Consider the following 27,823-nt stretch of genomic DNA (forward strand, 5'->3'; position numbering starts at 1 on the left):
TGGGCAGAGGAATCAGAGCTCTGTGGAAAGGGAAGTAGGTCAGCTGCAGAGTATTTTGGACAGAGAGAGGGAGGTGGTGGGAAGATGAGTTACCTCTGGACAGTGCTAGCCCACATTGCAGTGTTTTCACTCCTGCCAGCCTCCCACACTGATTTTCTGCCTGGTTTCCAATCTCTTCTGTCTTGTCTGAGTCATTAGCAGCCTCTCTTTTCATCTGCTCTGCCTGCAGAGTCTCTTCCTGCAGAGTGAATGAGAAATGTTCCTCATTCTCTCTCAGATCTTTCACTTCACTCGGTGCGCTGCAGCTCGCCAAACTACATTCTATGCCTTAGTTTTTGCATTTTGTTCAAAACTCAAGCTTTCTGTTTGAGGCCTTGAAAAGGCACATTTTCAAATGAAAGTCTTTAACCTGCTTTGCATTACTTTGGCTGTAGTAGAGTGTGAGTACTGGCTAACTCGACATTAAAGAGCTGCCAACATGAAAAGAATACCAAGAATGTTTCACTGCAGAGTTTATGGACAGATGATGAGCTAAATGATGTTTAGTGGGACTTTACACTGTGCACAGGAACTCTTACGTATACCTCTGTCTGCATTCAAATGTCATATCTAAAGATAGCATGATGTGATGATTGAATTATTAGCCATAATTCAGTATGAGCATTAAGCAACATTGACTGGAATCATTTAGTGATAATGTACTGTAGTCAAATGTCTAGTTTTATAAAATTCCTGCTTTAAATATGAACATATGAGTTTGGTTTCATAATGAGAAACAGTGGAAGGCATTTTATTGTATTGAACATCAGTTTGACTATTGTTCATGCTTCTGCATGTATTTGCAAATGGATATCCATCTGTTGCTGTAATCTAAAACAGTCTACCAGTGATTTCATACAACAAATTCAGCAGTTCCCATTGAAATTATGGACGGGGGATGTGTCAAATCCTACCACATAAACAGAGGAGTCTGAAGAACAGAGGGAGACATGTTTTATTAATGCAAATGGGCTGTATTCCAAAATGAATATTCCACAGGTTTATGCTTGGCTATAGTTAGAGACTGCACTCTGTCATGGTGTTCTATCAGCCATACAATGGCCTTCCTTCACCTGAAGCTGAATACAGCATTGCAGTTTTGCATAGTCTCTTCTCCAGTCCGTCGCCTACAGTCTTAAGCTTGAAGTTAGCCTTTATCTTGTAGTTGCTGAAGCTATGAAATTCAAATTTGGAAAGGAGGCAGTGGAGCTGAGCTGGGACGCGCAGGCTGCAGCCACCATGGCTGAAGAGCCTGTCAGAAGATCCTGTCATAAGTTTGACATAAAGATGCACAGATACATCCTGACCTTTGGTGGACATACCCTCCACTGCATCCCTCTGTTAAATGTGAGGAAGTTTAAATGTCTGTGACAGCGTTCCACTGCACCTTTTAGTGGATGTGTATTGTGATTAGTCACACATAGAGCGTGGGCCAGTTTTTAGACTGTTGCCCTCTGTTTTGTCATGAAGGAACCCTCTGTCTGTGGGTCCGCTTCAAACTCATCCTGGCTAAACACTTCAAACACACACACACACACACACACACACACACACACTTCTTGTTGTTCTGTGTTGTGTGGATACTGGCAGCCCCAGACCGTCATCTGGCACCCCTCTGAAGGTTCAGTGAGTTCACTGTTGTTTGCTCCTAAATTTCTTCCTTTGTCCATCCTGCTTTGAAGAGGCAGTTCAGTTTTTATGCCTCTGTGCTGTCGACAGCCGTGAACGGAGCTGTTATGTCTTCACGTTGTCTGTCCATCCATCTGTCCCATTCTCATGAAGGCGATATGTCACCGACACCTTCAGGGAATTTTACTACACCTGGCACAATCATCCACTTGGACTTGAGGATGAACTGATTAGATTTAGGTGGTAAAAGGTTGCTGTGACCTCCAAATCTTGCCATAACACAAGAATTCATTTGCTGATTATGACAGAATTTCACACAAATGTCTCATAGGATAAAATGCTGAAGTGATGACACTTTATAACCAAAAGGTCAAATGCCAACTTCACTGTGACATCATAACGGTCGTCAGAAACACTGAATCACATGTGTCAATATAGTGAGAACTTCCATTTAACCAAAAGGTTCACTTAAGACCTTATATTCAGTTCTTTCAAAGTCTTCACTACATACTTTACATGAGTCTGGACAGACGTGGATGGAAACTGCAACTTGACTGTTTATTGGAGGCACACAACCGTAAGCTATTCTAGTTCACTTTGCAGTTGTAGCTCATATTTTGGTCAGAGTGACCGTGGCTGGTTTTCACCTGAGGAAGTGAAAGAAGCTTCAGGCACACAGCTTGCTAATTCCAGCCTGATGAGATTCAGATTTCTTTGTGAGAGACATTCATGAGATGGACGGAAACATGATGAATGCTAATGTTGCTCTGAGTCTGCTGGGTGTGTAACTCAGCAAGTAGCCTATTTACTGACTCATTTGCATGGTAGTTTGTCCCATTAGAGGCACAAGCCAGTTGTAACCAGTAAAAACCAATCAACCAACTTGTGATTTGGCGCTTAATGGAGTTAAAGATACAGAGCCAGTGAACAATGATTTAGAAAAGAGCTTTCCTGAGATTTGGAATTACGCTTCCCTGAGATTGGAAGGCCTGTGAAAAACAGATTTCAAAGTGGATAGTCCAAATCGATGCAGCAGAAGCTGAGACACCCTGACTTTACTGCTCGCCTGCAGTTTGAAACACAGGCTTTCTGTAAACGTTTCGTCTTCAAGCTCAAAGTAAGATAACCCTGCTGACAAGTTCATTTTCTCAGGCTTTAGTAGAAACTCTGTGTTCTACATGAGAGAGCACAGTGAGAGGGTTTTACATCCTCTGCCTGGACTGCTGATTAACACTCCATCTACTGATCACATCATTAAACCCTTGGCAGTGAGAAATGGGCCTGTGCTTCAGTGTTTTTCTTCTACCTGGTCTAAACCAGGTGTCACAGTCAGACTCTCCGGCTCTGCCAGGTGATTCCTTCCAGCCTGGGCTCCTTGCCAGGGCTTTGACTTCATGCTGGGCCCCACACTTTGGTCCTCACAGGCTGAATTATGAGGGTGATTTGTGTTTTGGCAAAGTTATACTTGCGAGCCATTCATCCTTGTACACTTCACAGCGTCAGTGGCCCTTGGGGACTACAACGTAAAGTGAATCTTCAGACAGTCAGAAATTGCTTTATTAATAATATTATTACGTAGTCAGCAGTGAGCCAGTGAAAGCACAGCACAGGTCACAGTGAATGGGTGTCTCACTGCAGTCTGATGGAGCTGTGGTAGCACTGTGAGGTGACCTGATAGCCTTTCTAACACTTCTTCAGTGTTAATTAATGTTTCTAGTATTGTGCTGCTCTTGTTAAACCGCAATGGTTTATGCTTCAGTCCCTGTGAGGACAATATATATCAAGTAGCCTCCAGAGATCTGTCCAACAGTGTCCCCCAAAACTTTGCAGTCTATGTTTCACAATATGTTACAAGTACCTGAGACTGATGTCTGTAACTTTCTTGTCATACATTTCATTTTAATTTTCATCCATCTCTTTTCTTAAATTCCAACAGAAATATCTCAAACAGATGATCGTTTTTTTGCTCACACAGTGGTTGCATTCAGGTGCAAAGTTCAAGTGCGTCACTTAGTAGCCCCTAATTTGATTATGTGCAAAGGACTTTGCTCTGGTAAAGCACACTATCAACCAAGGGACGTCCTGTATCATCCACCGATCTTGCAGCTGTTTCTAGGAAAAATGCCCTGTGTGAAAATGCAGTTTTAAGATGGCAGTTATTTCAGTTTATCTTGTGCTCACGTGGTGTTTATTCCTCAATAAAGTTGTGTTCAGTCAAATAGCCTTACCACAAATTAGAGATTATTTTTCTAAAAGCATTACAGACTGGTACAACAGTCCTTCGAGCCCAGGTCCAAGGAAAAATGAAAAGCCCCCCCCCTTAAAATAATCTCTTAATGTGTTTAAGGGATATCAAACTAAGATGTCACAACATTGTTTAATAGGATGTCTGATTGCAAACTAGTCCATATTTTCATTCCTCTGTTCAAAACGGTGCATTGCCTTGCATTCGTTTCTGAGACAGGAGGTTAAAACAACCTCTTGATGGATGCCAAGCATTGAAGTTATAGAATTACTACCATATGGTAACTGATTATGCATGACATTTGGGATTTTGGAATCCTTTTTGACTCATATTGAAAACAGTTCAAAGACAATGTATTTGATGTTTTACTCATCAGCTTCGTTGATTTTGTAAATATATGGCTACTGTAGTAACCATATAAGTCAAAGTTCTAAATATTATTCTGTTTCTTATGAAATTGCTGCAGATTGTTGAGTGGATGTCACGTCAGCGTGGTCATGGAGAGGTCGTGTGTGTGTACTAGGTGGGCTTCCTCTGACTCTCCCGGTGTCCCACAGGGAGCCTCTCAGGTTAAATTTAGAGTCAGTGGCAGGTCAGCCAGAGCAGCAACCTGAGCCTTCATGAGCATGTTCCTCTGTACAGCTCCCTCTACTTCACGAGTGCCCAAACTTTTTCCCCTGTGCGGCCAAACATAATGGTGGGCCACGGGCCAAAAGCAAACACCTATTGTACTGTTAAGATCCTAAATGGGACAAGGATCCCAAGTTCCCTTAAGTGACTGATTTCAAAGTGTCAGTCTGCCTCCTTCACTTATATTATGAAAAAGAATTAATAATTAGGCATCCTGCGTATTCAAAGAGCATTTTAACCTCAGAAAAACAAAACATCATAAACAGTAGACACTAGAAACATCTGGGGGGGCCAAGTTTGGCCCAGGGGTCCCACTTTGGGCAGCCCTGCTCTATTTCTTTCTTTTTTTTTTTTTTTCCCACTTCTTTTATTTCCTCACCAAGTTAACTTTGCCTGTTCTCCAGACTCTGGAGAGAGCATTACCCCTCCACTCGCTTCGCCCCCTCTCTGTGATGTCGACAGAGGAGGCTTCCTCTTTCTCACTGTATTTCCTCTGAGAGATGAGATGAGGCTATTTGAGTTCACTGAACCCTGTATTGTTTCTCTGTGACTGTTAAGCGAAACCTTTTTGCTGACAACCAGTTAATCTGCCCCTAAGTGTTGGAACAAAGCACATGGCTCCATGTGAACTGAGCTGTTTCATGTATTTGAGACATTTTGAGATTAGAAGTTCAGATGGAGACAAAGATAAAGTGATGCTGGCATTTAATTATCAGATAAACATCAGGAGATGTTTTCAAACTTAATACTTAGTCCTTTTATGTTCAGTGTGTGAGACGAGGTACTTATGATGTTGTATAATACACAGTTCCGAGTTGTAGCCATACACAACACTGTTGCTGATGTTTATATATGTATGTATGTATGTATGTATATATGTGTGTGTGTGTGTGTGTGTGTGTGTGTGTGTGTGTGTGTGTGTGTGTGTATTAAAAAAAAAATATATATACACACACACACACACACACACACACACACATATATATATATATATATATATATAATACACACACACACACACACACACACATACACATATACATACATACATACATACATACATACATACATACATACATACATACATACATACATACATACATATATATACACACACACACACAATAATAACTCATCCCTGAATGCACACGTTGCAGCCTGTGTTGTTAAAAGTTGAAACCCACCTCCAGACAAACCTTCAGCTGTATTTATGGAAATGCTCACAGAATTGTTGGGAAAATCTGGCAAAATTTTCACTTAAGGACCACTGACTTTAGCTTTTGCTAACGAAGTAACTGCTTAAATGTTTGAATAAGTGCATGAGTCATTCCATTTAGCAAATCATTTGACCAGAATATCTCAATATTAACTTTAGCTTTTCAGAAAGATTGATGAAAGCAGCGAAAGTCAGGAATGACTCTCTACTTGTACGTTAGCATGGCTAGCTTAAGTTGGAAGGTCTAGCTATGTTATACTGAAGCTGTTTGGTTAATATGCCACTTTGCCACAGCCTGTACTGACTGTATGAGTGATTTTATTAAAGCTTCAACATTTTACATACTAGCTACAATTCAGGTATTTACACAAATTATGCGGGGTTTTTTTGTTTGTTTGTTTGTTTTTTTCAAAAGACTGTGGATCTCCCTGTCAGAGGTGTCAGCAGGACTAACATTACAATCAACATTTACATCACAGCCGAATGAAGAAGTGAAAGTAACAAAAATCATGTGCACAGCGCTGACAGCATGTCCTCCGTCTGTTGTGTGTTGCAGTTCTGTGTGGAGCTAAACCAGGGAACGCTGGCCAGCGTACGCAAGTGGAAATGGCCTCGAGGGCTGTGGAAGAGTGTTGTGTCTGAAAAACCCACTGGACACTCCACCAAGGTATGGCCGCCATCTTTACCAGCATGGGTATCTTTGCTTTCGTTGATCTTTAAATAAGGTTGAGCGGCTTCGGACGTCAAACTGCTGATGCATTGCTGTATTGACCATCAGCTGATACAACTTCATTTCACAAGCAACGATATCAGCAGTCCTCAAGTACCCAAATCCACCTTCTCATCTCCAAATGTTTAACTTCAAACCTGACAGCAGGTTTATTCCCTCTCTCACGATAAAAAGGCAGTTTGGTGTTGCTTTCAAAGACATGGGCCACCCAGTAAAACTAAGCCTGGTGGATTTCTTCAGCTCATAGAGGTTGTGTCTCCTGTGCGGTATCAGCTCTGACATCAGGAACACGCTGAGCACACAGCAGTGCTGTTTGTTCTCAGTGGAGACCAGCCAGTAGATGAACGCCTGATAGAAGCTTGAGCAGGGTCAGCTGCATGTCAGTGGCCTCAGTCACGTAAGACGGATGGTTGAAATAACAGCAAGCTTTTAAAACACCCTGCCACCTCTGACGGCGCAGCGTTCTGACAGCGTGACAGCAGGGTTCGTTTGTACGGTAGTTTATCATCAGGGGGAGTTTACATATATTCTGCAATTATAGGTTTTTTTTAGATTTTGTATGATTAAGTTTGACTACTTTCAGACCAACAAAAATAACCATTTAGAGAACCATTGAAGTCCCAAAAGATGCTCTTTTTTTAAACTGTCTGTCATCTTTCAGAACTGCTGGATTCAGAATTCTCTCACCATTTTTTTTTCTAGACAGTGTTTTGAGGACTTTGGAACTAGATCTAATAGCTTGAAATGTTGGTTTGTGTGTTGTGTCAGAAATCAATCCGACAGTGGAAAGGTGCCGGGGTCGGGGCCTTACGAAGCTTTTTTCACCATCCAATAAGCATTCTGGCACCTATAATATAACACAACTGAATAAATAGAAAGAAATAAAATTCAAATAATGAAAACGTTTTACAGTCTTGTGCTCAGTGCGCCGTGTGCTGTTATGTTGAACACTCATATTATTCATGAACACAGCAGTGTTCTTGAAAAGTTACTCTGTCTTCATTCTCTGTCTTATTCAAACTCATGTTCTATTCTTCCTTACTAATGCAAAGCAGAGGTTTCCCCACAGAGATCACTAAAGCTTCATTTTATGTCTGAATATTTTCGGTTACCAAACTGTCTTTTTAATTAGCAGAAAATAAAGCAGTTTGATAACTGTGACTAAGCCTTGTTGGCTGATCTTTCATCTTATAATACTTGAATCGCTAGGTCTGAAATTAGGCCTTCTGTCACAGCATACTGCTGTTACCCAGCCAAGAATTATCTCAAGGCTCATTCGGTACTGTAGAAAAGAATCCAATTAAGCCATGATCAGGAAATCCATGTAACATTTGCATTTCAACGAATGTGCAGTTTCAGAACCCATCAGCTACCGTCTGACGATGAGGCCAGCAGATATCCAGATAATGGATATCCAGGCCAACAGGTCCCAATCTGTCCAATTAGACACTTTAAATGGCTCATCTATATAAACACATATCTGAATGTGATTGCAGATAAATAAAGAAAACATAGTGACATAAATCTGTTCCGAGATTGCACTTTTGCCAGTGAGTTCCACCTCTTTTGCTCTCAATTAAACATGATTGGCCACTACTATTTGGATGACGAACGGACTGCAAACAGAAAGCAGAATGCTTCTGGTACCAGAATCTTGTCCCATGCCTAAAGGTTCTGCATTCACATTCAAATTGTTAATAGAGATTAATGAATGTGCTTCCTGCTGTCTCTATAATGGACTGATAATTAATCATAATTCAGCCTTAAATTACAGGTGATCATATACCATCATCAATGTTCATGGGTGCTGCTTACCGTGCTGTAAACGATTAAATGTTGTCGTTTAATATGCCTACAGATAGTTCATATTGAAATATTGTAATGCAAGAAGTGGTCATAACATATTCATTAGTAATGGGTTTGAGGCTATTTAAGTAGTGGGTATGAAAATCTTAAAAATGCCTTGACTCCATTACCCATGATCCTGTTCTTCTCAGGGAACAAGCTACTCTGGCTTCCTGTGGGACAGTTCGTGTGGTATTGACTTGAGGGATGCTGCAGTGCTGGAGTCTCCTGTTGTCAATGGCAATGGGAATCATACCTACCCTCGACTGTACCTGGCTCACTTTTCTGTAAGTACTGATTGATTCCCAAAACAGACTGCAGCGTTCCCACTGTTTGGAAAATAGTTTCCTATCCTGTCACAGAATGTGCACAGTATTTGTAGTAGTGTAGTAGTACCATTATTGTGTGCAAGGATGCATTGCCATATACAGGACATGGCCTCTAATAATTAAAGTAAATAGCAAAATATCACAATATGTGTAAAAATGGGTTGATGGAAACACACCAGTTGTGTTGTTGGACTTTATGCTTCACGGAGGTTAATTTTTCTTCCCTTAAATACACCAAAGCCTCTCTCCTGCCAGGTTATTTAAAGGGTCACTTTGCTAAGATTACTGCTAAAATGACTATTTTTGAAATAGCCTCTAGTGGCATCTGTCCATACAGAATTTCTCTTGTGGAGCTCAAAGCATTTAGATAAACCATTTAAAATTCAGGACATCTTTCCTAAACCAGTGCCAAATAGAATTGAAGTGAATATATAATCCACAACAAAATTAACTTTCAACAATTTTAATGGAAAGAGTTTCTTTTGAAGAAGTCCTGATGAAAAGAGATGGGCAGATATTTTCACCTCCATTGTGGAGGTGGAGGTGGAAATCTCAGATCCAGATATGTAACCGGACATAGGCTGACCTCTGCTGACATTATACATTTTAGTGAAGGCTTTCTGTTGTTCTTATGTGTAAATGTAGCTTCCACTAAACCAATAGTTCTTTTCTCAGACAAAGCTGCATTCATTTGACCTTAATAGGTCACCTCTTCTAATTTTGCCCAACACTTTTTATTTTTCTTATTTTTTGTAGTTTTGGTGATTATTTCTATTATGATAACATTGAACCAACCAAAGCAATCACTTAAATCTGGGAATATGGAGACATTGCAAAAAAGAAGTCAGGCGAGCAGTATAGGGCAGACAGATTGTAAATGGTTTCACTATTGATAGGAATGATGGCAAAAAACAATCAAAGTAAGACCCAAATTATAATAATCTGTGATTATCCTTTAATCTCCCTCCATATCTCATATGAAACTACAAACCTATGGTCACTGCACAACAACGGCAGATTTCTTAACTCGTGTTCGTACAATGCTAACAGATAGCTCAGCGAGTTTTGTTTTGTTGCTAACTGGATTCTGAGCAGAATCAAATGACTGACTTTTCCCATTAGGTTGGTTCATACGAGCTGACGGTGGTAAACGTCCACATTCAGGCCACAGCTGCATCAGAGTCCAACGGCAAGAACCACAACACAGATGAAGCCAAGTGTCAGCGTCTCCCCCCCAGTATCCAGGAAACACTCAAAGGTCAGTCCATCAGGTTAGACCAGTGAGTCACCTCCTCTACACATCACGTCATGTGGCGGGCACTAAGTGATGGCAGACTGACATCATGTCCGTGTGTCCTCTGCCTAAAGGTGGATTATTCCATTCTCACCTGTTTTCTCCATATGCTTCTCTGCAGGTGAGAAGGAGTTGGTGGTGCTGGGAGACTTTGGCTCCCCCCCTCAGAGCTCAGACCTGGACATACTGAGAAAGGAAAAGCTCTGTGCTCTGTTACCATCCACCCAGTTCACCAACATCAGCACACGCTCACCACAGGGCACCCGATGTCTGGACAACATCTGGCTCAGCCGCTCCCTCAAGAAGATCTATTCTGGTAAGTGCACTGCATGGGGGCTTTTGGACAGTGGTCTCAAGTCAATCAATCAGGACAAATCAAGAAAAGTCAAGTCTTGAGACATTTGGACAAGTCTAAGTCAATTCAAACTCAGTAGAGACAAGCCAAGTCAATTCTCAAGTTATCTGAGGGAAGTCCAAGTTAAACCTTGAAATGAGTCTGGACAAGGCAAAGTCAGTTGAAACAAGTTTTAGTGGAGTCTCGAGTTATTCAAGGTAATCCAAGTCCAGTCTTGAATTATTCAAGTAAAATCCAAGTCCAGTCTCACGTCATTCACGACTAGTCCACCCACCATCGGCCAAATGCAACCAAGCAAGACTAATGTCACACAAAATTGAACACACAAAAGTGTGATTACAATATGGTGGTGAGTAGGAAAGGTTCACTTCCAACACTGAGACTTGAGTCATTTGAGACAAGTCCAAGTCAATGCTGAAGTTGAAGTCAGTTCACACTAGTCTCAGTGAGGTGTCAGATTATTAACTCCAAGCCAAGTTTTGGTTGACTCAAGATTACTTAAAATCAAGTCTCAAGTTAGTCCAGACAAGTGAATGTTGAGGCTCAAGTTATTTGAGACAAGAACAAGTCCAGTCTAAAACGACTCTGAAGTCAAGTGGAGAGGAGTCTTTCAGGACTGTGAAAATGACAATGACAGGGCATTTGAATCATTTCATAGGTATGAGTTTCTTACATAACTGAGACCGAGCATCCTCAGTGCATCAGCCTGATAATTAAACATTCAAGATCTGCTCGTTGCTTTCATTCCTTTTTTATTGTCTATATGGATATTATCTATTGATACATGTCTAAGTTGCATGCAGTCTTCATGTCTGCTGCCTTCCCATCTCGTTGTGTCTTCTCACCCAACAGGTCACTGTGTGGTAGTGCGGGAGGGTTTGACCAACCCCTGGATCCCTGACAACTGGTCATGGGGTGGCGTGGCATCAGATCACTGCCCCGTGGTGGCTGAATTTTATGCAGATGTTTCCCCAAAGGAGCTAAGCAGGCCTGGTATGGCAGTGGTGGACAGAGGAGACATTATGCCCAAACATGAGCGGTGACGACATCCACAGTCACAGAAAAGACATCAGACTTTTTCCTGCCTGGATGCTGCTTTGTCTTGGTTAGCCATGGAGCAAAGAGTTTCCTGATGAATGTGAAGAAGTGCCAAGATTGCCTTTCGGGTTTCAATTTATCAATGTATAATACTAGCTGGTAAGTCATAGAGCCATAAAAATGTTCAGATAAAATATATATAATGTTCTTTAAAAAGAAATGTGCCAAACATTTTCTATATGTACATAAAATAAAGAGAAATTAATAAATGTTGCAGCTGTGTTTGAACTCTTATTTATGCAAAGAAGTGCTGTATCTAATCAGAGTCATGTGAGCGACCCAGCTCTCCACAGGCTGTGCTGTACTGCTCAGTTGAAAGGATCATAATATCTTAGCTGTAGAGCTCTTAAATTATGTAAGCCGGCCTCTGTGTGCACGTGTGTGCTGCCATCTTCCTGTGTTATGGAAAAGAGGTCCACGGCAGAGTGCCACCAGAGGACAGTGCTGCTGCCTCAGCTGCTCATCAAGCAGCTCCGCAGTGATGCTTTTAAAGGGACAAAAACTGAGCTTATCACTCAATCATTGATAGATACACATTACAACAAAGACAACCAATGGAAAAGAAAACCTGTCAGAGAATATTCATAATCTGTTGGCCGTCTTGAACTGGAAGGGAATAGAGATATCCAATGGGCAGGGTATAATTAACTGAGTGCAGCTGACTTCACTTTTGGTGGATGGAGAGCTGATCATTGCGTTTGACTGCAGACATACTGTGAATATACAGACCTCTGTTCTTCCCTTGGCTGGTTTATGAACCAGGCAAAACAGGCACCAGCCCTGGGGCCCCACATTCACAGTTTTTGGCCACTTGGAGCTGTGGAACAAGATGAAAACATCACCTTGTAGAATGGATTTGGCAAACATGTTAGCAAGCAATTGCCCATTTTTACATCTGAGCAGCATTAGCATTTATTTAAAGTGTAACTGATAATTGTAAGTCCAACATTATCTCTCATTTTATCAATGCTTTGGTCTCTACTGACTAAAACATATCTGTCTCTTTATCTGCTAAATGCTCCACTGTTCACCACATGGTTAGTCTGTGTGCTGTTTGGTGCTGGGCAGGCAGTGCACAGCGGGTTTATCCACAGAAATCAGATGACTGTTGCTGCTGGAGGGCTGATGAGAGCAGAGTCCAGAGCCATGAAACTTAACCAATGAGCTGGTAGAGGCTAAAAGGTTCCATACAGTGACGGGGTGTTTGATACACTGTGAATACCTGCTCAGTGCTGCATTGGGAGCATGATTATTCGTGTCATGGTGACACCTGCTCTGCCTCTATCTTCCTCCCTCTAGTGCCTCTATTCTTAGTTGTCTCATTGTGATCATATCCCATCTCTCCACCAGATGCCCTCAGAGTTCCCTGCCCTTTACCAGTCATCTAATCCTGCTCGCCCCTGCACACCCCACATGTCCTTTGGTCTTTTGCTCATTTACCCCAACAGTACACAGGGCAGTTCTCAAGTCCCTGTTCTAAGAACCTGCCCATGATCTGTTACCCATGGTGCAGCGCATGAGGCCCCTGAGTGGCTTAGTCATGCTCCTTTTAGTAGCCTGCAAACATTTCAGGTATTGTTGACGCATTTTAATTGTGTACTTACGTTCTTCATTTGGATAAACATACTTTTCTTTCAAATAAAATAGAAATATGTTTTCAGGTGACAGAATAGGCTATATATTGACATGTTTTCCAAACAAATAACATTTTAATAAATGTACCACAACCAATATATTGATAATTCTTTATTATTCATTCATTTTATAGAAAATGAGGGGAAATGGCCCACATGGAGGACACATTCATCCACAGCTATTATTATTATTACAGTATAGATTAATAAACTGTGCAAAAAACAGGCCAAGGAGGATGAGTTTGTCCTCTGATGGACAGATTGGCCATGTGAACTGTGAGCTCCTTACAGACTCATCCTCATCTCAAAATAGCAAAACACATAGTATTTGGACACATGTTAGGACCATTTGTATTAAACTCTAAAAGAAGTTTTAAATAAAAAATCTTAATAAGCCCTATGATACTTTGTCAAACATCTGTTTGAATACCATTGTGCAATATTTATTTTCTCCGCCAATTGCAAATGCATGTAAGTAAATAACACTGATGAACCTGATGAACTGTCACAGTGCTGCAGAATGGAAGCAACTATCCAGATATGTGCTGACCTGTGTGTCTGTTTAATGATATATGTCTCTGGCTTTACATTATATTCTAAGTAACTGTTCACAACATAGCCTTATTCACTGACCCCAAGGCAACTGAACCACAAGACATCGCATAAACCAAAACTGCTCCGAATTTGCCATGAACTCTGCTGGGTGATTGACAGAATTGAAAAAAAAAAAAAAAAAGTTCACTTGTCTTGTCTGATCTGTTCCCACCGTGCAGCCCAGACATACTTTTCTTTAAAAGGAAAACAGAAATACGCCCTCTGGTGACAAAGCAGAGCTATTTTTACATTGCATGGATAAAAAGCTGTGAATGTGTTAGGCTACTAAAAAGTACCGAGTATCTGCTGACACGTGTGTCTGTTTATCTGTGTGTAAATGTCTGTGTGACATCAACAGGTCAGCAGACTCTACAATTCATTACTTAAAGTGTTAACATATTTTATACAATTCAATGTGTAGTTCAGGATTTGTCTCTGGGAGGAGTCTTGAGATATTATTTGTGCTGGAACATTAAACAAAATCAGCATTTTTTTGAGCTTCCTTCGAGGTTTTTTTGTCTCCATGATGCTTTCCTGCTTGTGGTAGACACTGATGTCAATGTTAATCTCTCACCAGTGTGTTAAGTATGGTGTCAGGGCTCGAGGTCAGGAGTTAGTGGAGTTGCAGCACAGAAACACTGGGCAGATGGATAAACTGCTGCTTGTCACTTTAAAGGTTTAAAGGTGCTGGTAGATGTATTTTTTAATGTTCACATTAATAAAATGTGCAGTACATGTATTCAAGCAGCAGCGCAGCTTTGAATGCTTTTGAAAATCATCACAAGGCCAAAACAATGCAGTGCTAAATTATTCAAAGTCCTCTTGTTGGTACTACAATATGCAGAATACCTGACAACTCTGACATGTTGTAAAGGTGGTGAGGTGGTCTATATGAATTTACTCCCATTTAGCCACAAGAGTATTAGTGAGGTCCAACACTGAAGCTGGGTGATGGTTCGGCTCTCAGTCACTGCTCCAGTCCAGTTAAGGTGATGGATGGGGTTGAGTCAGGGCTCTGTGGCTCTGTCCACATAACCGTTTCTTTATGGAAAGGACTTTGTACAAACCCAAATTTGAAAACACACTATTGTCTCAAAAACATCTGACATATGGCTGTATATGTAAATGATCTGCACAGAGTATATTTGTCAATGTATGTCATTCACCATTATTCAAAACATACAGATGTTGCAGTCTGCAGCACACATTATAAAAAGAAGATGAGTTGGCCTCTACATGCCCCTAAATGCTTGAATAGTTCATGCTTCCCTGTCTTTTTATTACACAGGTGTAGTAGTCATACTAAGGCCACCACATGCAGCTGGCACCCTTTTTATCCCCCCCCCCCCCCCCCACTCTTCACACAGCCACACACACATTTGGTCATATAGTCTATATTAACATTTATAGTCCATTATTGACACGTATTTTATGTGTCCTGCTCTCAGCTGGGAGTGAAATGTCATCTGATGTTTACAATCATCAGTTGTACATGGCAGATTTTGACTGTCTTTGACCCACAGGTGTGCAGGATCGCTCTGGATTGGCTCTGCTGCTGTGGGTCACCTCCTGTAAATGCTTTGTGTGCTACTGACCTCTAGTGGACACAAGACCCCTTTTCACAACAACCATTTCAGCTGTTTCCTCATCTTAATTCAGCTGGACAGGTTGTCTAAATAACAAGCTTAAAGTTGACTGCTTGCTTATCAATCCCCTGAGAGATGAAAGAGACAGAGGATAGTTTAGTGTGTGGTTTAAATGGTCTGACCCTGCTGCTACGTCCAATACAGCAGTTTGGGGGTGTTTGAATGTGGTTTCTAACACATGATCCATGTGATCGCTCCATGTCCTCTATCAACACTTGACAGGGCTCAGCATTATTGTTGTTTACAGAAATCAGCGACCATCTTTTGTCTCGCCAGTCATCAACTGTTGGAAGTTTGTGTCACAATACATTACGAATGAGTTAATTTCTTGATAATTATAACTTCTATGGTCATTAACGATCACTGCTATCAGGGCTGTGTCATCTGCAAGTTTGACTATTTAGCCTTAGTGACTATTGTATCTGACTTAACAATAGAGTTTGCTTCAACATACAGAGATCTATTTGTCAAAAAGTAAATGAGTGCAGTGGGGACAAGCATGTCCAACAAAGATCCTAAGGAGAGTGCATTGGACTGTGTTTTGTGCTCATCATAGCACAGCCAGGTCTCCAGGCCAGACTGTCTGTGTGTGACTGCTGTGTACTGTAGACTGATCGCTATTGTCCAGCATGTCACTGCTTGTAGCTGTCAGTCACCACTCGAACCCTCAATGGTTTCCAGTTTCCCAGTGAAACAAGATGCTGGTGAATGGGACGTGTGACACCTCTGGACAGGGTTTGGAGAGGCCAGCAGTGTGTGTTCGACAGATTTGGTTACTGAGTTCACTCAGATTGTGGGTCAGCTCATTCAGCTCAGGAAACTCTCCTCGTTGATGTGTGACACTGAGAAGAGCTCCAAATACTAAGCCTGTATTCTGTTAGCATTATAGGCTTTGTAACTCTCTGATATCAGCTAGCGTTTTTATCCATTTGGTACTGTACCGTAATCCTTCAGAAACTGGGTCTGGCCTCAGCATCGGATAGATTTCTGACCTGCATACTCTCGACAGCCTTGTTTCCAGCAGCAGCAAGCAGCTGTTTTCAGTGTTTCACCACCTGCTCAGCACCGACAGCAGTTAGCAGACAACTAGCTCATAAGCAAGTAAAGGTCCAAAAAATAAATAAATAAATAAATAAATAAATAATAATCTTATATATATATATATATATATATATATATATATACACACACACACACACACTCACACACGTGTGTGTGTGTGTGTGTGGTGGAGACTAAACCAGAACTAAAAGAAAAGTGTCTAATGACTTCTTCCCTCTATTTATTTTTCAAATGTTATTTTTGTGTGTTCAGCTTATCTTCTGCTGACCACAGACCAAAAGACTCTGCAGATAAAGCTGGAAATTAATTGTAACTAATTAATTCCAAGTGTAATACTGACTCTAGAGTTTACAGTGGAGAAGCAGACAGGAGAGAGAGGGAGGACATATTAGAAGAATCCCACCAGGTTTGTTGCAGTTAAATGTTATATGTCTTAAAGCAGGAGGCCACAGGACACCTCTAAATTACATAGCTCTTTTCAGGGAACTTCCAGGAAATTGTTGGGAAATTAGACACGTATAAAAAAGCACCACAGAAAAATCTGCTCTACATTAGGCAATTTTCATGCAAAAGAACAAGAAACCCACTAATCATTGTTGGATCATGGGGGAATGAAACTGCTGGAGGATTTTAGTGTGCTTGGGAACGAGATTTAGGTTCAAAAACATGAACATTAAGGCTTATAGTTTGAACATGCACATCCAACACATAGGGAGATACAAAGCACATAACTCATTTTCAGGGAGTACACTTTATTACTTTATTTACTTTTATTGAAGATTGTATCTATGAATATCACAAAGTCATTCAAATAGAAAACATCGCATAGAAATGCCATGTTATTAAACTGTACCATTTAAGGGCTCTTTGAGGACACAGAGCAGCACGCATGCTCCTGATATTAGGTCATTCTTGGTATTAACAACACAGAAACTCATCAAGTATCACCGTAAAACCACGAGGCATTTGATTTGGTTTGTAAAACGTAAATACACCAAACTGTATAAATGACATCAACACAGTAACTGCCCATATCAGTGCAGCTGAAAAGGTAGATCGAAGGTAACAAAGTGCAAACAGTCTAACAGGGCTTCAAGTCAGTTTTCAGGCAATGTAGAACAAAGCTGACAGGCTCAGCTTTAATTAGCCTGTGTGTGACAACGCTGATGTAGCACTTCTACAGTTATCTGTCCATCTCCCTCTCGTAAGACAGAGCTGCCCTGAACCATCCGGCTCTCACCATCTTTCTCATGAACAACTCTCATCTCTAATGCCTGAAATCTGTACTACAAGAATATTAACTTTTAGTAGTATCAGGAGGAAACAAAGTGCAAGAATGTGACACGTATAAAACACTGGGTAAGTACACTTAGATCACCGGTGCATGAGAAAAACATCCTTATATTAGAACTAGATCAATAACTTTTTGATGGCTTATGCTAAAACTAATGGATATTCCACATCTAAATTTAACTCTATTCATGCACAAAAGCCCACAACAAAATGCATTCAGGTATTCTCCAAGAATTTCATTGTCAGGTTGAAACTGCGCTGGGGCAGCATTTAGATTAGAGCCTGACGGATGCATGCTCACGTCCACTTTCACCTGCTGCTTTAGCTTATCACAGATACACTGAATGCAACCCACTTAGCCTAATGCTAAAACACACGAATTCATGTTCAGTTCCTTCACGGTGCCTCTGCTGCCTCACTAAGTAACAAGCTAATGCTACTGTAAGTCAGTTGCCTTTGAAAAGTCAGCAAACAGCTTCACCTTCACCATGTTAATCGCAAAATGTTTTGTCACACTATGTCTCAGATGCTTTGGTGTGACTATCTGTTCTGCACGGCTCATTAGTTTTCTGTATTTTATGTTAGCAAAGAGAACAATAGGTAACAGCATGCAATGGGTCAAAATCACAGCGTCTTCTACAATTAGTATTAGTCTTTATGCTTTTTTCCCCACATTTGAAGGATGGTTTGAATTTTGAATTGAAAGTGACAGTCTTATCAGTGTATGATGGCTGATAAATAACAAGAAACAGGATCACACAAATCTCTACGGTATGTTAGAAGTCAGTTAAAACATAGTTTGTCCACCACAAAGCACTGGCAAGTCTATTTTTCAACTGTAAAATCTCCATTCAGTGTATATCTTGGTCACAATTTAAGGGATCCTCATCAATCATCATCGTTTGTTTATGTGATATGTTTCCCTTGAAATAAACAAATATCAGTGGACATACATGTATCAGATTTTTAAGTATCAAATTTCAATATAAACCTAAAACATCCAATATCATTCAGGCTCGAATTTAGGTCATAATGGGATGTTAATCCTGGGATGTTTTGAAAACCATGCTAATGTAGCTATTACTGAAAATCCTCCCAAACTACGACAAATTAAACTGAGCATCAGAAACAAGTAAAAAAAAAAAACAGTTGGCACCAAGTGCTTGGTAAATGTTACAGAAAAGTAAAGCAAGGTAATGAAAAAGTGTCAGTTTAGTGATACAGCAATCCAGGTATTGTATTGGCACTAATCCAAAAAAACCAAACAAACCCAGCCCTGAACACAACACACTGCAATGATTCTCTGGGTGATTGCTTCTCTATCAGTGGAGAAACGACCAGGTAAAATAACAGGCGCTGTACTGAAAGCCAATATCAGATTAAACTATTCTAACTAATTCTGTCTAACACAACTCTACACGACATGCAATACAGCTCGCTGCACTAGTCACACACTCTGTTACTATGCACAAAGATGCCGTTGAGGCGTGCAGGCCTGGCTGGCAGTGGTGTGACAGGTTTTATTCAGGCGTGGTCAGGTTTGTGCAGTAGACTCAGATGATGGTCTTAAGCTCCTCGTCAGTAAGCTGGTTGACTGCCATAATTTTTGTCAGCTGCTCGGCGTACCTCGCCTGGTCCTGCATGAAGTGTGGGATGCGGACGTGCTCCATCTGAGCCAGTGCTTTCAGGCGGTCAACATCTTCAAATGACACCTGAGCCCACAGAAAAACAGAAGAGGAAGAATTAGCAACCTGCTGCACTGCAAATCAAAAAAATCAAAAAAGTCTGAACCAAAATGGAGAAATGCCTGATTGTTGTCATCCCTAGATGCACAGAGGAGTCATGGCTAAAGTACCTTCAGTTCAAAATAAAATGAATTTGTGTTATGTGAAAAAGTGAGCAATAACATGGATTGTCACACTTTGCTCATTAGTAGGTTTTCGTTTAATTTCATCATCTGATGACAGTCAATCTGTATGTTCTGCCTTCAAACCACTGGTGAGATTAAAAAAACATCCTTTCTTACATCATGTTCAGCATCTAGAGCGAGAACGAGAACCTTGTCTAATCATCAGTGCCTTCGGCTCCTGTGAAGCAGAACACGGTCTGTTCACTCCTTAGAGAGGTTATTATATAAGCCGCATTCAGCCCTGCTTTCCATTCATTTCACTCTGTCTGAACTGTAGCCATCGTTGGTGTAGTTAAACTTTCATTTCATGAGACTGAACGTCACAAATGATTGCTGTTACTTTCTACAATAGTGGTATCGCAGAGACACTGGCAGAGCAGAGACATCATTAGAAACATGACGCTGACCCTGACATCTGGACTATTTGTCTGACGCAGCGAGAAAAACAACTAGGAACATAGCTTTTAAAGGGAACGTACCTGATTGAGAAGTCAGATAGAGAAAATTCTAACGGAACAGTCATCGAACACTGAAGCTTAATCTGCTCCTCTGATACAGAGAACCCATCATCACTGTCGTATGTTGGAGCTGAACACATTCAAAAGGGAAGCTGTACAAATATCAGTCTCTGGTTGCATCCAGAAAAGATGGAAAGAGAAAGGTCTTGCAGTGGAGGGTATCAAGAGAACAACTTCACTACTAGTATTTCCAACCTTGCAGGCTGTTGTGTGCAGTGCTGTGGTGGTAAATTCAGAACTTGCTCAGAAAGGGGAATGTAGTGTGAGACTGGTCAGCCTAATGTCAGCAGTTATGCAGACACTTGTGTTTTTTCTGAGCATGTCCAACTGGGGAGAGACCCCGGAAGAGGCCCTGGGGAGACCTTGGAATCCCACAGGAAGAGCTCGAGGATGTGCCTAGAGAGAAGGATGACTGTGCTACCTTACTTAGCCTGCCGCCACTGAGACCAGGATACGTGGTGGAAAAAGAACAGGAGGTGAGCACCATCCGGGTCAGGTCAGCATCTGTTTTGGTCTCTAGGCAGTGAAACTTGGAGGCATCAGCTTAGCCCACTAGTCATCAGTCTTCAGAAGAGCACACCTTTGTATGAAGGTGGTCCCAAGAATGGGACATTGTGGCTGAATCCAAATGTCAGTACCTCACAGCACGTGGATAATCAAGGAAGTAGTCATTCATCTACTGCTTAGTGAATCAGTAAATTGACCAATACCAACAAACAGAGACAGCTGAGCAGCATCACCTTTCCTAGAGCCATCAGTAGTGGGAAGTTGATTTTGTCTCTGTATCTCAGGATCTTCAGGATACCATCCAGGTACACCTGGTCTTTACTGAAGCACCCTGCAATGAGAGAGGTCAGAAAAGAAGCTGAAGTATGAATTTTACAAGGCTGGTTTTAATATTTTAAATGCTAATTTGATCGTATCACATGTGTATCAATTCGGGTTAAGCCAACCAGTGATGGATTTTTGATTCTCCATTAAATGTGTAATCCCAACATTGGCTGCATATATCAGCAAACTCTCTTTCGAATGTTAACCCCTGTCTGAGGACATAGTGACCTGGCTGTGCGGTATCAGTCTGGCCTCTCTTGGCTCGGACGCAGTAGTCCCAGCGGGTGTTGGGGTCCTGGACGAAGCGTCCCAGGTTGTGGAAGAGCTGAGAGAAGGACATGTGACTGGCTTGGTAGACAGTGTAGTAGAGTAGGGCGGCACGCCACAGTGTGGGGTCTTTTCTGAACAGGACACTATGGATGCTGGCCAGGCCTTCCTCTGTAGGGTTCAGAGGCTTCAGGTTGTGCTTCTTCCTGCCAATGCTGCTGCTCCATGGTTGGTGGCAGTTGTTGATGCCACGGAAATAGTGTGTGCCTGGCGAACAGAGACAAGGACCATTTATATAGTTGTATTTGAGTTCCAAATGCAAACCTTATTAGCACCATCAACTAGATCCATGCAATGATTCACTGATCGGTGCATCGATACCAATAACACTCTCAGTCTCTTAGTAGATACTGGATGATATGGAGCTAAAACAGTGACTGTAAATGTTGGCATTGAAAGTCAATGCCATCTTCCGATAAACTGCATTGTAGTTGAATTTAAATGACATTTAGCTGGTGACCTCCAAATCCCCACATTTAGAATAAAACACAACAGCTACTGTACCCACCAATCTCATGCCTCAGCATGCCTTCGAGCCAGTGCTCTCGGGCAGTGGAGATATTGATGGTCAGTGTGGGCCTGCTGTTCACCACCGTCATGGACGCTCTGGACAGGAGGTCGTCTGTCACCTGGACTACAATCTATCAGTACAGGTAAAACTCAGTGTTATTTTTTGGCTGTTTACATCTTCAGGGTATTTTCCTTTCACCTGTCTAATCCAAGAAATTGGTGACAACAAAAACAAAAACACTAGCCTTGGTAACTGCATCAAAAGCAAGGGACTCCCCATTACTTTCAATGAAAGAAAGTCACGTTGCAGCAGACTTTATGGTGTGAACGACCTGTTTTTCAGAAAGTATTGATCATTTATATTGTTTTTTACATAATTACAGTGACAATTAACAAGCAAGGCTGCATGGCAGGAGGGGAATCCAAGGACATTCAAGGGGCAGAATGCCATCAAAGCATTAGGTGTGTATCGTTCGTAAAGATGCATTCTTTTTAACCATTAACAAGACTGCTAACCCTGGTGTATCCAGCCACTTATATCACTCTGCCCATACTGCTTCCTGTCCAATAGCAAGAGTGAAAAGAGAACATTTTGCCTGGTTAATACTTGTCTGGCCACCTCCGTTTATGGGTGGATTTCTCCTTAATTTCCCTCCCATGTATTTTCTTTCCACTTGTATGTCTAAACCCATTAGGACTTCACCAAGCATACGCAAGGTGCATGTATAAGTGGTGTAATGTGTTCAGTGGAACATTAATAACTTGATGATGTAACATGTATTTGTTGATGGTTACATAATCGCAGCAGCACACAAGCAAACTGCAGGATGACTTCAGTGAAGTGGTGGCTTTTTTCAAGGTCTTATTTCCCTGGAGCTCGCTCACTTTGTTGCCCTGTTGTCTGGTGCTCTGTAATGATGATGCAGAAATCCAATGTGACACACACTGCAGAGTGCAGCCACAGAAAAATACCAGCCTCCAAAAAAAGGCTCCAGGCGCTTGAAATTCCCATGAAATCAAACCAGATGTTTACATTTTTCCTTGGCATATATCTTGCACTGATTGTTACCTATATGTCACTATCAAGCTCAACAATTATGAAAAAAACATTGTTTTATAGGTATTCTTAATTGTATTTAAGAGTTTGTAATTTCCTGGAAAAACGAGAGAAGTGTTGACTGATCCTGCACTTGGGGGTGTAGAATAATTCTGGACTCAATTAAACACTTTCTCACGTTTACTGTTTATCAGACCAAAAATGAGACAAGATTTAGATAGGACAGTGGAGAGTGTTTTGGTGAGCTAGGCCTCACTGATTACTGTACAAAAACACTACTTTGGAACTTTATTCACTGATTTGGCTGATATTGGATCACACTTTATGAGGGAAATATTTTCTGGTTTTCCCTCTGATTTCCTCTGGCTGCTCTGCCTCACCTCTAACAACTATGTTGTATTTGAAACATCCATCCATCCATTATCTATACCGCCTATCCCTTTCGGGGTTGCGGGGGGCTGGAGCCTATCCCAGCTTCAATGGGCGAGAGGCGGGGTACACCCTGAACCGGTCGCCAGCCGATTGCAGGGCCACATGTAAGGACAAACAAACATTCACACTCACACTCACACCTACGGACAATTTAGAGTCATCAATTAACCTAATGAGCATGTTTTTGGTCTGTGGGAGGAAGCCGGAGTACCCGGAGAGAACCCACGCATGCACGGGAAGAACATGCAAACTTCACACAGAAAGGCCCCGCCTGACCCGGGGATCGAACCGGCAACCTTCTTGCTGTGAGGCACCCGCACTACCTGCTGCGCCACCGTGCAGCCCGTATTTGAAACAAATGATGAAAAAATCTACAACTACAACATCATGACAGTGTGCACATACAAAGCAATGAACCTCTTCATCTGCAAATAAACCTGAGTCCTCTGTCTTCTTACCTCACCCAAGCAGCCTTCCTTCTCCATGTATTTCTTGACATTGTGCCAGATACGACTCTTGGTGAGGAGGTTGCCCCCGGTGGCTTGTTCAAACTTCTCATAGCTGCCATATCGCTGCAGGGCAAGCTCCATGATATGCACTGCCTGCAAGAGACGTGAAATTCATAATGCAAAGGCTGCCCATGACTAATGACTGTCTTTGACATCTTCTGTTGTTGAGGCTTTGGACAGGCAGACAAATTCATTACCCACAAACCATCTAACATCTTATCAGTAAACTGTGCACTTTGCTAACGACCAGTCTTCTCAGCTTATAGAGGTGGCAATGATAAAAAGCAAAACCAAAACAAAACAAACAAAATATTACTTAATACTACCGTCCTTCATTTTCCCAGACAAATGTCATAAACGTCATACTGTGAGACAAATGTGAATCAAGTGACGGTCCACTTTCAAAGTTCATCACAGAGAAAGAAAACAAACCAGGGCAACCTACACAGGATCATTTTACTGCATTTCCTGTTGAGCTCACTCACTCTTTCCTTGCCTGAGTATCTGTATACTTGTATTACCTGAACAGAACACCACAGGGATGCTGTCCTGTTCACTTGAAACATGTCTGACCTCATATCCTTATTTACTCATTTCTGGGGTGATTGGTTGGAAACATGAATTGGAATTCTTGTCTTCTTACAAAACAAAAACTTACAATACTGTATGATTATTCTACAGCTTCAGTGATGCTCACTGGACATGTCCTCACACTGTTGATGTTGACTTCAGACAGACTGAGGCAGTTTTAAACTAATCCATTAGTGTTTGCTAAACAAAGTCTTGTGCATTTGTCTCCTTAACTATTTAGTCCCAGCCACTTTCCACTTGCAGTGAGACAGCAGACTCACCTTGCTTCAGCTCTGAGTGTCTCTGACACTAAACAACCTTGTCAGCAGGTGTCCTTGATCACAGCATCCACCTTGACTGTTGGCATGAGGCTGTTGATCCCAAACCAGCCAGCTCAGCACAAAGCTTGTGTACTTAAGACACTGCTGCAGCCGTGATGAATGACCTGTCTGTGCTTTTGGACTGACTGATAAAAGTACTAAAATTAAAAAGACAAAAATGAAAAAAATACTAAACTCAGCCTATAAAAATTCCACGTGTGATGTTTTAATCATATTATATACATTTTCTACAGGCTAGTAAAGTTCCCTGAAAAAACTTAATAAATAAGACATTTGGTCAGTGTCCTTAATGACAGCTACAGCTCTGTTGCAGATATACTCGCTGTAGGAAAACATGACTTTGTCAGCATCCTCTATGTTAAAAATTTATATAGGAATGTATATGTGTATATAGGTGTATATAGGATAGATTTTTGGTGTGATGCATGTACAATTTGTTTAGTCAGTCTTACCTTCACTAGCCATATTCTACCAGGTTTTCAAAGGATTAGTCACTGCTTATAGGACCCTAACACCCTTTATGCTTTGAGTTTCCTTGTTATAATTGTTTGGATTGATCACATAGCAGCTAACAAGACAGCTAACAAGCACATTTCACTGAAGGTTATTCACTGCAGATGTTATTACTCTCACCTGGGCAAATGAAGCAAACCATGAGAATTAAATTGTTGTTTCAAACACAAACACACCCTTACCTGTGTCAGAAAACGGTCTGAGGCATTGTTATGCCTTGCCAGGACAAGTGCAGAGGCAGGGTTGCTGTACTCAAACTGGGGATTGTAGTTGAAGTCAGACTTAAAAAACTTGGCCTTCTCTCGCTCAACATTAGATGGCTTGATGGCCGTAAGGATGCAGAGCTTCTTGGCATTTTCCACTTCCCGCGTTATTGCTGCTTTGTGCAATGAAGGAAGTTTAGTGCGAGGGGAATTGGGGATGCATATCTTCCTGTGATGTGGAACTGTACGAGGGGCCAGGCCGATGGTGCTGCCCACTACTGCGATGTTCCGTGCTGGTTTAGGGAGATTGGGGTTGCTGCCTGAGAGGACACGATTCGTCTGTGCAGGTTTACTGCTGCCTTCTGGAGTGCGCACCTTTTTAGGAGCCAATCCTGGACGGTTTCTTTTACTAAATGTGGTGCCACATTTCACTGATGTTTTTGGCCTCCTGTAGGGGGACTGCTTGGGGCTCTTCTTCTCCTCTTCCTCAGCTTGCAGCAGGACATTGTAGCTGCTGGAGTCAGTGCTAAAGAGGTCTTTGAGAACACCTGAAGAAATCTTGTCCAGATATACTTGGCTTGGACTCAGTGCCCTGTCAGCAGAGTTTAAGATATACTTTTTGGACATTTCTACCTCTGGCCAGTGGAGTCTTTCTGTAAGAAGGAAGATGAGAGACCAGTAAGGGAGGACAGTGAATCTGTTTGCTGTTTACTTTAGACTCCTCTTCACGTGCAGACCTTTTATAGATAGACTTCATAGACTAATCCTCTTATCAAGGCAGGATAAAATTAGATCTATTCCAATGCCAAGCTAAAAAAAAAAAAAAAGGTACTAAATGAGTGGAACACAATCTGTATTTCTACAACCATAATAGTGTGATATGTCTCAAATAGATGCTATTTCACTTGTCTTGAACTTCTGTTATGTCAGCAGTCCATGGCTATGACCCATTCACTTTAATGAGTCAGTATCCTGCTATCACACAGGATATTATTCTCATGTCTCCAGAGACTGGCAATACAGCAAAGGAGTCAGAGTGCAGGGCTCTGTGATTTCCTGTAAGAAGACCTGGATCATCATCACAGCTCAAGCAGGCTCTCTGTTCAGACAGGAGCACTGAGGCAGAATCCATGCAATGACAGACAGCACAAATTAATGACCTTAGCAGCACAGCAATGATTGGAAGAGGGAAAGTACAAATTGGAGCTTCATTGGCTTGCTCAGCCACCAAATCAAATACTATTACCTAACACATCAGCTGGATATCTCATCATCTGAGGTTACTATCACATCATACTGTAAGCAAAAAAAATAAAAAATAAAAAAAAAGTTATCAACCCCAGTGTCTACTGAACCATGGTGTGTTAAAGTTTTACAAAATTAGTTTAGGAGCCAGTCCAGAAACTGATTCAGCTGCAAGACAAAATTAATCAGTGCTCAACGTCTCCACCTCATCCATCATGTTAATAAAAATATCAAGCACTGATGTTAATTTAAACCATACGATTGGCAATAACGAGCATGATTCAGCACAGAATACGTTCACCAGATATCTGCTTTTCACACTGCCATGAGTCTTTCCAAAGCAAATGCGTAGGACACAGGAAGTTGACTATTATGAGACACGATGTAGGCAACAATAACGAAACATAAACGGAGAATAATGAGCAAATTCCTGCTCTCCCAAAATATATTCGATTTTTGTCTACGTTGATATTTCTCTCGTAATATTGAGTTAATTTTACAGCTAACTGTACTTTAAATTTCACCTTGCCCAACTTTAACCGAGCTAACGCTGAGCTAGTTCCCACCTGGGATAAGTGGTGTCACGTCAGTGCTTTTAAGGAAAGCTTCCATTCTTACTGTTATTATCATATTAACATGAAGTGCTTATTAACGTTACGTTAGGTTCCTGATGCTATTAATCCGCTAAGTAAGTTAGACGAGCTCCAACCTAGTCACAGGAAAATAAGAGAAACAGAAATCCAACATTAACTTTACCTGTTACTTTTATGGACTCCAGCATCCTCTGTTAAGGTCTCTGTAACGCTGAACCTGAAACACCAGCGTTCAAACAATACAAACGTTACTAAACAAGTAAACCTAGCTAAATTAGCCGGCTAATGTTGACCAAATAGAAAAGAGAAAGCGAGATACCTGTCGTGGCTACGTATTACAACATGTAGAAAAATTTCAAAAACAAAAAAAACAATTTAATGGATAACAGCCGAGGTATCCGTCCCATCTACACTGAACCTCTGCCAAACTGACGACAAAGCGCTGAGCTGTCCGGGTGGAACGGGCTGTGCATTGACTGATTTGTTTCCATGGTTTCATTGGCAAATACGCAATACACATGGATGCTCATGGGAAATGCAGTCCCTCTGAGAATAGGTTGAGACACCGTATAAAATATCAGGGTTTGTCTTTTAATGGTTGGAGAATCATATATAATTTGTAATTC

At 41.4% G+C, this 27,823-nt stretch overlaps 2 protein-coding genes across 2 annotated transcripts in view; one reads left to right on the forward strand and one right to left on the reverse strand.

Moving 5' to 3' along the window:
* Positions 1–11,623, forward strand: part of eepd1 (endonuclease/exonuclease/phosphatase family domain containing 1) — a 28,907-nt gene extending 17,284 nt beyond the window's left edge. Inside the window, exons 4-8 of the mRNA XM_070985426.1 lie at positions 6,316–6,426; positions 8,487–8,621; positions 9,786–9,921; positions 10,079–10,273; positions 11,165–11,623. Coding sequence (XP_070841527.1) covers positions 6,316–6,426; positions 8,487–8,621; positions 9,786–9,921; positions 10,079–10,273; positions 11,165–11,355 — 768 coding nt within the window. The 3' untranslated portion in view covers positions 11,356–11,623. The remainder of the gene's footprint in view (positions 1–6,315; positions 6,427–8,486; positions 8,622–9,785; positions 9,922–10,078; positions 10,274–11,164) is intronic.
* A 5,462-nt stretch (positions 11,624–17,085) lies between these two features.
* On the reverse strand, positions 17,086–27,700 carry matcap2 (microtubule associated tyrosine carboxypeptidase 2). Its single transcript, XM_070985153.1, has 8 exons — positions 27,517–27,700; positions 27,361–27,414; positions 25,339–26,012; positions 23,682–23,825; positions 21,733–21,865; positions 21,126–21,431; positions 20,807–20,904; positions 17,086–19,351 (listed from the first exon to the last, which is right to left on the reverse strand). Exons 2-8 carry the CDS (start codon positions 27,383–27,385, stop codon positions 19,193–19,195), a joined length of 1,539 nt encoding a protein of 512 aa, XP_070841254.1. The 5' UTR covers positions 27,386–27,414; positions 27,517–27,700; the 3' UTR covers positions 17,086–19,192.
* Between the last annotated feature and the right edge of the window lie 123 nt (positions 27,701–27,823).

The sequence above is a fragment of the Chaetodon trifascialis genome, chromosome 17 (assembly GCF_039877785.1).
Source record: "Chaetodon trifascialis isolate fChaTrf1 chromosome 17, fChaTrf1.hap1, whole genome shotgun sequence".
Taxonomy (NCBI): domain Eukaryota; kingdom Metazoa; phylum Chordata; class Actinopteri; order Chaetodontiformes; family Chaetodontidae; genus Chaetodon; species Chaetodon trifascialis.